Below are 12,316 nucleotides of genomic sequence, written 5' to 3' on the forward strand. Positions count from 1 at the left end.
TAAACGACAGTTACTTATTTCAACAATAATTGTGTTTAAATCGTGTAAATATATGAATTCTTATTATATGATATAATAAAATGTAATTATATGGCGGTAATGGTGCAAAGTAAGTAACTTTTGTAACTGAAGAAAAATACTATAAATCGTCTGTTCCTGTTTTTGATAGAGAAAATATACCATTTGTCAGCGGTGGAGTATCTTTAAAAATAACAATAAAATGAAAAATAACTGATATTTTAACATCCAGAATGAAACATTGACATTATTTGATCCAGAATGAAACATTGACATTATTTGATGCGAAATTCTAAAAATAGAAATTAAAACGGAAAATATGGTATTTTTTAGAATGATTACAGGTCATGTCGCTGTTACGAAATAGACAATTTGCCGGTTCCAATTAGAGTTATCTCCCTTGAAACACAATTTTGAACTTACTACATATGCAATTTTCTTTTTTATTCTATCATCATATGATTTAATTCAAAAATATGACACCATGTTGACAATACATGACCTAATTTTATCAATATTTCATTAATTTTCATCATGATATTTTTATGTTTGTTTTATTTCTTTACACATCATATGGAGTTCTGTTAAAAATCATTCATTTACTTGACAATATCTATACATTATTTAAACACAACAATAAAACATTAGGCAACATCGATATATTCACCAACAACATGAATACAGTATAATCATTAGCAACATAGATACATGTTTGAGTTTGTCATTACTTAAATTTTATCACTAATTCATTTTGGTTCCCGTCTCAATTACCATCAGAACAGAGCGCAGCATGGCGAAAAGTAGTTGAGAAATAAGACAGAGAATAATTTGTTTTATAAACTTTATATCCGTCAAGGGAAATAACTTTAAATGTTTTTAAAAAAGAATTAAGAACGTCATTAGTTCACCAATGGATATCGTGAAATTAACACCCGCACAAATGTCCACGTTATACCATTTCTTTACAGTAGCTCTGTAGAAAACTTAAAAAAAATCCTGTGACCTCAACATAGAGGAAAACTATTAAGATTATTATGTGGCTTATACACTGTAGCATGCATAGCCATGATCACAGAAATGTACGTTTTATCAATGAGATCGAATACAAAACATACGTTTAAGTATAGCTATGCAGAGAACTAGTAATTTTGAATAAAAAATAGGAAAATTTAAAGGAACATTTAATGAGCTTTAATTGATTAATTAGATTTAACTTTCTTGTTACGATTATAACCTAGTAAGGAAAACAAATATTGGGCTCGAATTGAACGCGCGTTAGAAAATATTTCCGCATTATCACTAACTACTTATAAAGGTTCCGAGTGCGAGCTCGAGGTTATGGTACCAAATGTAGAAGGAGCGAATTGTACGGCCAGATCGGGAACACTAGCCCGAGTAATGTACAAATTGATGAGCTAGCTGGTCGCCAGCGATTGACCTGATCCAGAACCTTACACTTCTATCTAAAAGGATAATATCATAATGACTTATTATGTCTTGATCAAAATAGCTATGCAGATGCAAAAAACAGCGATTAACACATTCAACTAAATCCTAAAAAAGTCAAGAATATATTCATATAAGCATGTAAGCATATCCTGAATCTATTCACCAAACCTTTTATTAATACTTCACAATTTTTTTTATATATTCTGTTATTACTTTAAGCTTTACTTTAATCGGTAGCAAAATATCTTAACATTTTAAATCTTTTATATTATAAATGTCCTCAGTTTTTCGCCATAAAGTTCATATTTAGAGTCCAAATAAATGTTGCTCATCAATATTTTTCTATCTTATCTGTGATGTATCTTTAGAAATTTTCATATGTTTATATTGTTCGCAAATTTCAACAATGTAGCAACACTATTTTTTCATTCACTGATTCTGAGTTTTCAGATGTAGAGTCAAAATAAATATTGCTCTTCAATATGTTCCAAGTCTTATCTGCAATGTATCTTGAAAATATAAAAATTTACATATCTTTATTGTTTGCAAATTTCAACAATGCGGAAACACTATTTGTCCATTTATTATAAAGATACGGTTCATGTCATATTGGACTAACTTACACGAGCTTTTATCAAAGGAAACAATTCAAAGTTGTATTTCTCATTTGGTGCTTGTTTGATTCAGAAATTCCTTCCTTAGGTAAAAAGAGTTACACAAATGATAATTAAACTACGAAGTAAAAAAGTCACACAAAATCATCAGCTAAAATCACGCAAACCTATATGCAAACGACGTATATTATACGATAAGTAATCGTCATGGACCAGTCCTATTCACAACTGCAAATAAGTCCTGTATCCAAAAGTGTTCCGATTTTCTACACCAACCAGATTTAGTTCTCAGCATTTTGTCTTTAGTATGACTTGGAGGCCGAGATTGGGCCGGAGTGATCTGAAACAAAAAAAAAAAAAAAAAACAAAAAAAACTCATTCAGTTATCATTATTCTTATCAATGGAATTTCTTCGTACTTCGGCCATAAAAATAATATCTGTTTAGGGTTACATTGGCAAAAAAAACATAGGGTCAGTCGGTCGGTAGAATTTTTTTTAGTGTCTTTCACTCTTAAATAATGGCCGGAACCGGAGTCTGAGATCGAAATCCCGACTTTTAATTTTTTTTTCATAGAAAAGTAGAAAAAAAATAGGGTCGAGGGTAAAAAATTAAGGTCGGTCGGGTAACCCTAAACAGATATGTTTTTCTGACCTTATCATAAAATAGCAAAATTATCCACAGGGATTAGCTTCGGCATCCATGTTTTGATAACATATATTACGGTCACCATTGTGTGCTCAGTGAGAATGATAGAAAATCTCTATTCGCCACACCCGTCTTCAATAATAGTTAGGACTAACAGTCCATTCTAAGTATCAATATCCTACTCAGCCTTATCCTTCCTCAATAGTTAGTTGAAACTAATCAACAGGTCCAGGTAAACTAATGTACATTGAAAGGTGTACTAATCTACAGACAGAAAAAGTACTTGAACAAAAGTCTAAATAATCGTTCGTTATTTGGTGTTTGTTAGTTTAGTTTAAGATAATTAATTATGTAATGATATGATGGCGAACGCAGTGCTACTGAATTAATTGTCTTGCAGAATAGAGAATAATGGTACAGATGTATGATTCTTTAATTAAAATTTTCAAATCTCGCAAGCAGTTTATATCACGCGAAAAAGTGGCGAAAAAGTTATTGTGGAAGATTTATCAATTATCGAATGTAAAACTCAAGTCAGACTCAGTTCAACTCAGATTTTCGTTTTGAGAGACAATATGCCAAAATACACCAAATTACCTTATTTAAAGAAGTTACTGCGCATTGCCATTTTGTTGCTGGTTGGCCTGAAACAGTAATAATACCGCACTTAATAAGGACTGAATCAAAAAATAATTACGTATCCAGTTTGTATAAAAATAAAAAAAATAACTAGATTAAGTTGTACATTCAAGAAAGTAACACTCAGTTCTACGTTAAGCGTACATGTATTTCCGCATGAATTGAGTTGCAAAATAGTAAGCTGTATGTATAAATTGATAATCTACATACTAAGATAATGGTATCAGAGGTATAACCATTATGTATCAATTCAAATGGTGAGATTATTGTTAAAGTTAAAAAGATTTAATGATTTGTACCTTAAGCCTGTAATACAATTCCATGTTATTTTTTTAAAAGTATGAACAAAAATGTACATGTTTGTATGCATGGGTAGTATTTACTAACTGGTAATGGGAGCACAATGCAATTTAGAAATAATGTTGACCTCGTCACGGTCGTTAGTATTTGTCTTTTTTCTTACCTCCATTCGTTGCATCAGGGCCTAGAAAACGAATAAGCAAACACGTTTCAATACTCAATTTCTACCCAATATGTTCATTCCTTGTTTAGTTTGGTATTCATAGAGGTAGAGAAAACGCTTTTTTGTGAGAGAAATATATTTTTAAATGCTGAAGTATGTTATGTTTATCTTTAAAAATACTATTCTTACAACCAAATATTCAGTGTATATGGCGTAAATTTATATACTCACGAACCAAGAAGGCCTTTTAATATTTTATTGATAATAAAAAATAACAATAACTTAAATACTAGCGTACCTCGATCCCGGAAAACCGTGCCTGAAAAATATTTCAAGGTATAAGGTATATTTCAGGTTTTACATAAAGCAAAACTTTGTAGGATCTGATAATTTATTCTTGATTTACTGTATAGATATAGGATATAATTCTTAACAACTGTCTGTGTTTTTTTCGACATTCATAATTTAGTTGTTAGTCTGCTGATAATAAGTTTATAACATAATAGGGATTATATTGTAATTGCATGCAGACATCATATAGAGATTTAGGATCATTATGTATAATTAGAAAGAGTTCCTTGATCGCTGAATGAACCCTATCATCGCGAAAATCTTTCCAACTACTGTTGTTTAGCTTCTTTAATTTCAAAAAAAAATATAAGAATAAATCATGCAATAAAGAATGCATCAATCTAAACAATATTCATAATATCATGTACAGTTGGATTTGCTACCTTGCATACATAGTTTTACACAGTTTAAGAATGTTTTACTCAACGGCATGTAACATTAATTTCTTTAATGGTAATATAATTAGACATTCATTCATACTGCATGCCATGGGACATACCTTTATATCGTTTTAGGTAATATTTTAGATTGGCATAAAATTAGCCCTTCAATACCTAGCTTTTTCAAGGGTATCATAAAATTGATCTTTTACTGAAACAGTACACGATAAATGATTTGCGATATGCGTTTTTCAATGACATAAGCGGCAAATATATAATGACGTAAGGAACACCTGATATAACGGCGTGCCTGACAGCTGTTGTGATGCACAGTAGTTTGGGCGACTGTCGAAGCGATAAGCACGACCAAGATTTAGATTTTATGCAAAACTTGATTTTATACGTTTTCCGTTTAGATGTAAAATATAATCATAAGGATTCAGATTATGCATGGGTAATCTTATACGGGCCACAATACTAAACCTTTAACGTAATATTATGTTCTACATGTAAGTGACTGGTTCTGTATACCTATAGTGTACATGCATGCTAATATGGCGGAAACATAATGCATGGACGTAGAGCAAGATATGTAATGCATGTGAAACATTGCAATATTCATAAAATTTATCTTCTTATTCTAAAACATATATTGATGAATTTACTTTTTTGATTTGATGATTTGTGTTATTGAACATCGAAGGAAAGATATGTCTGGCAATATTAGCGAAAATAATGACCAATTACATGCTGCATAACAATTATATCGATATCTCTGTACAGAAAGAAGGGATTCCAGGAGTGTCAGGATGTGTGGGACATACCAGCGTCTTGACGCAGATAATCAGAGAAGTAAAGGAGATGAAAGAGCAGCTTGCTGTTATTTGGCTAGATCTAGCAAATGCATACGGTTTCATGTCGCAAAGGCAGAGCAAGATGGACTCTTCAGGAAATTGAAGATATCATCGTTTGGGCGCGTATAAAGATAAAACCATCCAGGTCCAGATCAAGAACTAAGCATTCAAGACTGCAGAGGAAACCATTCCGAGAAACCAGTTAAGTGCATGGAGCTTTGACGACTCACTCAGCATACTGGCGTCGTTAACAACATACAGAGGCACTATCGAAAGGAGTGTCTTACCAGGGAAAATACAAGGCCTGGATATACCAACATGGTGTATTACCTAGGGTGCTTTGACCGCTGTTAGTCTGTGACGTACCAATGACATCTGTCGAGGCAATGGAAAGGCTGGCAATTAGATACCTTAGGAGATGGTTGTCCGTCGCACGAAGCTTCAGCAGCATAGGACTTTACAGTTCTCGGAGTAAGCTGCAACTTCCTCTCCCATTATTGATGGAGGAGTTCAAGGTGACAAAGGTCAGGCAGTTACCCATGCTGAGGGACAGTCGGGATGTCAAGGTGAGAAAAGCAAGAGTAAAATCAGGACAGAGCGTAAATGGTCAACGAAGAAAGCTATAAAAGAGGCAGAATCACAACTTCAACATGGGGACATCGTTGGAACAGTAGCTGTGGGTAGACAAGGACTTGGAGTGACAGAACGGGTAAAACGAGAAGGAACACCAAACCAGGAGAGGAGACACGTTCAGGGGAAATTCATGCAATGGAAGAACAGTAACGAATGGTTAGAGCTATTGGTATGAAGAAACAATGAAGTTGGTAGAATTGGGAAGGCGCCTGCCAAAATAGGTTGTCATGGAATGACATTTGGTGCATGAAGCATCAGAGGTTGCAATTCCAACTACTCTGTCTACGACGTATTGTCGACTCCATCTAACTTGGCAACGTGGGGAATGACAGACGATCCAGCTTGTAAACTCGGTGAAAGACCAGCCAATTTGGAGCATATACTTTCTACTTGCTCAGTGGCCCTAGCGAAAGGACGGTACACCTTGCGTCATGCCAAGGTTCTTTCTGTACTTGCAGACACCCTGGAGAGCAGTAGAAAGATATCAAATAGGGCAAAAGCGGCTTGAAATTTATCAATTTTGTCAAGGCCAGGGACGAGTGTGAAAGGCAGTGTGGAAGGAAGTGGAGTTCTAGGTACAAAAAAAGATTGGCAGTTGGGGCAGATCTGAATGGCCGGATGACGTTTCCACCAGAAATAGCAGTAAAAATCAAAGAACAGACAGTAATTTTGTCTTTATCGTCCAAGCAGGATGTGCTGGTGGAACTGACAATGCCATGGGAGGATCGTATCAACGACATCTACGAGAACAGGCCAAGTACCAAGATTTGGTATCAGACTGTCAGCAACGGGGATGAAGAATGTGGTGTCTTGCTGTAGAGTTTGGTTGTCGTGGTATCGTTGGGCAGTCTATGTGGAGGGCCCTGCGGATCATCGGCATCACTGGCATAGAGAGAAGAAGATTGATAGGGTGGCTCTGCAGAGAGACTGAGGTGGTATCAATGTGGCTGTGGAAAAAGAGAGAGGAGCAGTGGAAATGGCAACACCAGCAACATCAAGTTGTGTATGAACATTAACTATCAGAACAACAGTGTTGCAATATACTAGCGGACTAGCGGACAATTCAATGGTTCTTTGCTGGGACCTGATCACCCCAGTCGGCGCAGCTCCGGAGGTTGTAGTAAACAGCGCCAAAACAACCAAGGAAGGATAATTCACCTGATGACAGGACGACCATGACGCATCAGTACCATCCAAGATGTATATATGTAATTTATAACCGACTAATGGTGATATAAGTACTGAAAATGAATTGTTTATTGATGTTGTTCAGCTTCTTGTGTTGAGTTTAAATTCTCAAAATGATCTTAACCCTGCCAAGGGCGTCAGAACGCTTGTTTTCAAAGGGAATATACACCGTAGTGATAAAGAACTTCCAAGTATGGCGACTGTGAATATTTCCATCGAAGAAACAGGGGCACAAGAAGTAGATTTTCATCAACAGTAAGCAAAAGTTACAATATATCAATTAAGCGGCAACCTTAAATATCATTCTGATTTCAGAACAGTTCTAATTTTGAAGGTACTGTGAATAGTATTGTCATTATTATTATTATGATATTAACATAATGATTCTTCTTCCTGTTTTTGTGAACGCTCTATTAGTCATATGGTAAGACATAGGATAAAATTATTTCAGTATGTTTAAACAATGTATCTGAAGTTGTTCCGTGAACAAAATAAAGTAGGTAAATGGCCGCCATGACATAAAACTTAAAACACAAAAACGGCTATAACTAGGAAAGTGTAAAAGTTATTTCAAATTTGAAAATATTATATTGTACGTAACACAACACAACTTACTTTTTCCACAGAATATGTCTCGTTAAAAAACTCGATAGAGGTCAAGTTTTACCTAAGGCACTATTTTTAGATTATTTTTTCATTATTCATTTGTTTCCAAATGTTTTACATGACATCGATGCAGTATGTCTTTCGGATGATTTAAATGTCTTCAGATTTTAAATTGGTCCATTAATAATTGATAATTGATTTTTTTAAACGTAATTAATATTTTACTGAGATTTTTTTTTTGCAAATTACGACAATGTTATTTCAAACATCTCCCCAGTCCGATCTAGCCCAAACTCACACAAAATATTCCCCTTATTCCCGTGACTAATTCTTGTTAATATGGTGGCGATTCAAAATCTAATATTACCGCAAGCCGTTTCATCATGTTGACATCAGTAACATATGTGTCAGATTAAAACAGGAAGTGCCGTTTTTGTCATGTGTTCCTTGCGTCATTAAAAAAGGCCGCTTATACTACTCGGAAATGCAAATGGTCTATTTGTTCGAGCACTAACGTTCGGTTCTTTGTATCAACGTCAGTTCACATTTACTTTAGATGGCAAATAAAGCAATTAATACCTATTAGACACAAACATACATGCTGTCCTTTATAAAACGTTATTATTATTTACCCAACTTGTATCAAATAAATAAATTCTGAATCATCATCTTATTTACCTCCCACCCGTTCTTCTCAATTTCATGTCTCCTCTGAAAAGAAAAGAAAAATAATTCTATGATAATTTGATTGCATTAGGAAATCATATAGCGGCGATTTCTTCAAGGTTTTACAAAATAAAGCAAAGGTTTACAGGATAATAATTTCTTCTTAATTTACTGCATAGTCATAGGGTAGAAGTCTTAAAAACTATCTGTATTCTTTCGACATTCACAATGGAGCCAATATAGTTTTCCGATAATAAGTTTATAACATAATAGGGATTTATAATATTGTAATTCCATGCAAATATCATGTAGCGATTAAGGATCACTGTGCGTAAATAGAAAGAGTTCCTTGATCGCTAAATGCAACAGTACAAAATTGGTATAAAAACTTGAGTTAAGTGTTTTATATCAACGTCAGTTTAACTTTACATTACGTGGCAGAAAAAATTCAGCAATTAGTACCAATCAAACAAAAGCATAGAGGCTGTTCTCTATAAAACTTTGAATTGTCATTTTTATCCAACTTGTACCAGAGAAATAAGCTTTAAAACTTCAATCAAGCTATAGTCTTATTTACCTCCCACTCTTCCTTGTCTTTTTGTCGGTTTTCCTGAAAAGAAACCAATTTCTACCTTAGATAATGACAATCATTCCTTTATAATACATGTCATGGGACATAGATTTATATAGGTTTAGGCAATATTAAATTTAGATTAGCCTTAAATAGGTCTTGTATTACCTAGCCTTTTCAGGAGTATCACAAAATTGATCTTTTCAGTAAACTGAAACAGTACACGATTGGTTCGAAAACTTTAGTTCTGTGCATCAACGTCTGTTTACCTTAAGCAATTGGTATCTATCAAACATAAACATAGATGCTGTCATTTATAAAACTTAAAGTTGCTCCACCGCCGACAGAGCATAAATGATATTCATCATTTGAACAATAATTGGTGTTTAATCGTGTATATATGTCTAATTAACACAAAAAAATAATATAAAATAATTTATTTCGACTTTGGCACATGCACAATCAGTACTTCATTCCATATAAGATATAGCGACACAGAATGTTTTCGGGATGCAATTAATTATTTTTCATATTTTTAAATTGAAGTAAAATAAAAGCTCAAACTTTTCAATAGTGGTAATGATGTAAAGTAAATAACTTTTGTAAGTGAAGAAAAAATACTAAATCGTCTGCTCCTGTTTTTGATAGTGAAAAAAATACCATTTGTCGGCGGTGGAGCATCTTTAACATTATTATTTTTATCCAAGTTGTGTCATAGAAATAAATCCTGAATCATCAACGCTTTTGTCTTGTTTACCTCCCACTCTTTCTTCTCATTTTTATGTTTCTCCTGAAAAAAGATTTTATGATATTTTGATTGCATCATATAGCGACAATTTCTTCACTTATCTTTAATTAATACTACGATACTTATGCATTACATGTATATGTGAAAATGGTTTTACCAGTGAAGATATATTGTTTTCATATCATCTAAACTATTTTTTCACTTTCTACTTTTTAGCCTTTGTATTTTGACTTTGAAGATATAAATCATGCAATCATCATAATTTACATATAAATAATGACATACAAAGTGAACCTTTTCTTCCTTAAAGTTACATGTGCCTTACTATTACTACTCAAGAATCAGGAAGACCTTTTAATATTTCATTCACCATCAAAACTAACAACAGCTTAAACAATAGCGTACCTCCATCCTGGAAAACCGTGTCTGAAAAAAGACAAGAAGATGAAGAGGTATACACATTTGCATTTAATCTTTCTACCTTAGGTACATTTTTTATTTAAATTTGAAATTGATATACCTTTGAATATGAATGAATGATAATGATATTCATTCATTTTCAACCTTTTCAAAGGTATCACAAAATTTATGTTTTTAGTAATCTGAAACAGTATAAAATTGGTTCGAACACTTAAGTTAAATATGTTGTATCAACGTTAGTTTAACTTTACATTACGTGGCAGAAAAATTAAGCAATTAGTACCAATCAAACAAAAGCATAGAGGCTGTTCTCTATAAAACTTTGAATTGTCATTTTTATCCAACTTGTACCATAGAAATAAGTTTTAAAACTTCAATCAAGCTATGGTCTTATTTACCTCCCACTCTTCCTTGTCTTTTTGTCGGTTTTCCTGAAAAGAAACCAATTTCTACCTTAGATAATGACAATCATTCATTTATAATACATGTCATGGGACATAGATTTATATAGCTTTAGGTAATATAACATTTAGATTAGCCTTAAATAGGTCCTGTATTACCTAGCCTTTTCAGGAGTATCACAAAATTGATCTTTTCAGTAAACTGAAACAGTACACAATTGGTTCGACAACTTTAGTTCTGTGCATCAACGTCTGTTTACCTTAAGCAATTGGTATCTATCAAACATAAACATACATGCTGTCATTTATAAAACTTATTATTATTGTTTTTATCCAAGTTGTATCATAGAAATAAATCCTGAATCATCAACGCTTTTGTCTTGTTTACCTCCCACTCTTTCTTCTAATTTTTATGTTTCTCCTGAAAAAAGATTTTATGATATTTTGATTGCATCATATAGCGACAATTTCTTCACTTATCTTTAATTAATACTACGATACTTATGCATTACATGTATATGTGAAAATGGTTTTACCAGTGAAGGTATATTGTTTTCATATCATCTAAACTATTTTTTCATTTTCCACTTTTTAGCCTTTGTATTTTGACTTTGAAGATATTAATCATGCAATCATCATTATTTACATATAAATAATGGCATACAAAGTGAACCTTTTCTTCCTTAAAGTTACATGTGCCTTACTATTGCTACTTAAGAATCAAGAAGACCTTTTAATATTTCATTCACCATCAAAACAAACAACAGCTTACCTCCATCCTGGAAAACCGTGTCTGAAAAAAAGACAAGAACATGAAGAGGTATACTTAAGATTTTACATACAGCAAAAGTTTGCAGGATCTGCTCTTTTCTTCTTGATTTATTGCATAGTTATAGGATATAAGTTTAAACAACTATCTGTGTTCTTTCGACATTCACAATTTAGTTTTAGTTGCTAGTCGGCTGATTATAAGTTTATAACATATTAAGTAATATGGATTAATAATGTTGTAATCGTATGAGATACCATATAGAGATTTAGAATCACTGTGTATAATTAGAAATAGGCCTTGATCGCTAAATGTACCCTATCATCACAAAGATCTCTCCAACTACTGTTGTTTAAGTTCAATTTGAAAAAAATATGCACATGCAATAAAGCAATATCGTATATATTTGGATGTATTCTTTCTACCTTGGGTACATATTTTCATTTAAAATTGCAATGCGATATATACAATTTAAGAATGCTTTACACAATCGCATGTAACATCGATTTCTTCAGATATGATATAACTATAAAGGATATGAATGAATGATAATGAAATTCATTTATTGATACCACATGTCATGGGACATAGTTTTATATAGCTTTAGGTAATATAACATTTAGATTAGCCTAAAAAAGGTTCTATATTACCTAGGTTTTTCAAGAGTATAGAAAAATTTATCTTTTCAGTAAACTGAAACAGTACACAATATATAATTTGCATTTTTCCAATGAGGTAGGCGGCAAATTTGTCAAAATGGTGAAGCACTGTCGTTTGGACGTCAGTCGAAGCGATAATCGCTACCAGGATTTAGATTTCATGCAAACCTTGGTTTTAAATTATAAGAAGAAGCATACAGATTATGCATGAGAATTCGTATACGGGCGAACAATCTAGTG

General features: G+C 32.9%; 1 protein-coding gene and 1 long non-coding RNA gene across 2 annotated transcripts in view; both read right to left on the bottom strand.

Moving 5' to 3' along the window:
• Positions 1–266: 266 nt before the first annotated feature.
• On the bottom strand, positions 267–4,151 carry LOC138313923 (uncharacterized). Its single transcript, XR_011207296.1, has 4 exons — positions 4,129–4,151; positions 3,831–3,851; positions 3,326–3,372; positions 267–2,421 (listed from the first exon to the last, which is right to left on the bottom strand). It is a non-coding gene; the product is annotated as an uncharacterized lncRNA (long non-coding RNA).
• A 2,835-nt stretch (positions 4,152–6,986) lies between these two features.
• Positions 6,987–12,316, bottom strand: part of LOC138313053 (uncharacterized) — a 43,475-nt gene continuing 38,145 nt past the window's right edge. Inside the window, exons 12-16 of the mRNA XM_069253711.1 lie at positions 11,421–11,441; positions 9,837–9,869; positions 9,086–9,118; positions 8,521–8,553; positions 6,987–6,995 (exon numbers count right to left, since the gene is read on the bottom strand). Coding sequence (XP_069109812.1) covers positions 6,987–6,995; positions 8,521–8,553; positions 9,086–9,118; positions 9,837–9,869; positions 11,421–11,441 — 129 coding nt within the window. The remainder of the gene's footprint in view (positions 6,996–8,520; positions 8,554–9,085; positions 9,119–9,836; positions 9,870–11,420; positions 11,442–12,316) is intronic.

Source organism: Argopecten irradians, chromosome 2 (genome assembly GCF_041381155.1).
Source record: "Argopecten irradians isolate NY chromosome 2, Ai_NY, whole genome shotgun sequence".
Lineage (NCBI taxonomy): Eukaryota > Metazoa > Mollusca > Bivalvia > Pectinida > Pectinidae > Argopecten > Argopecten irradians.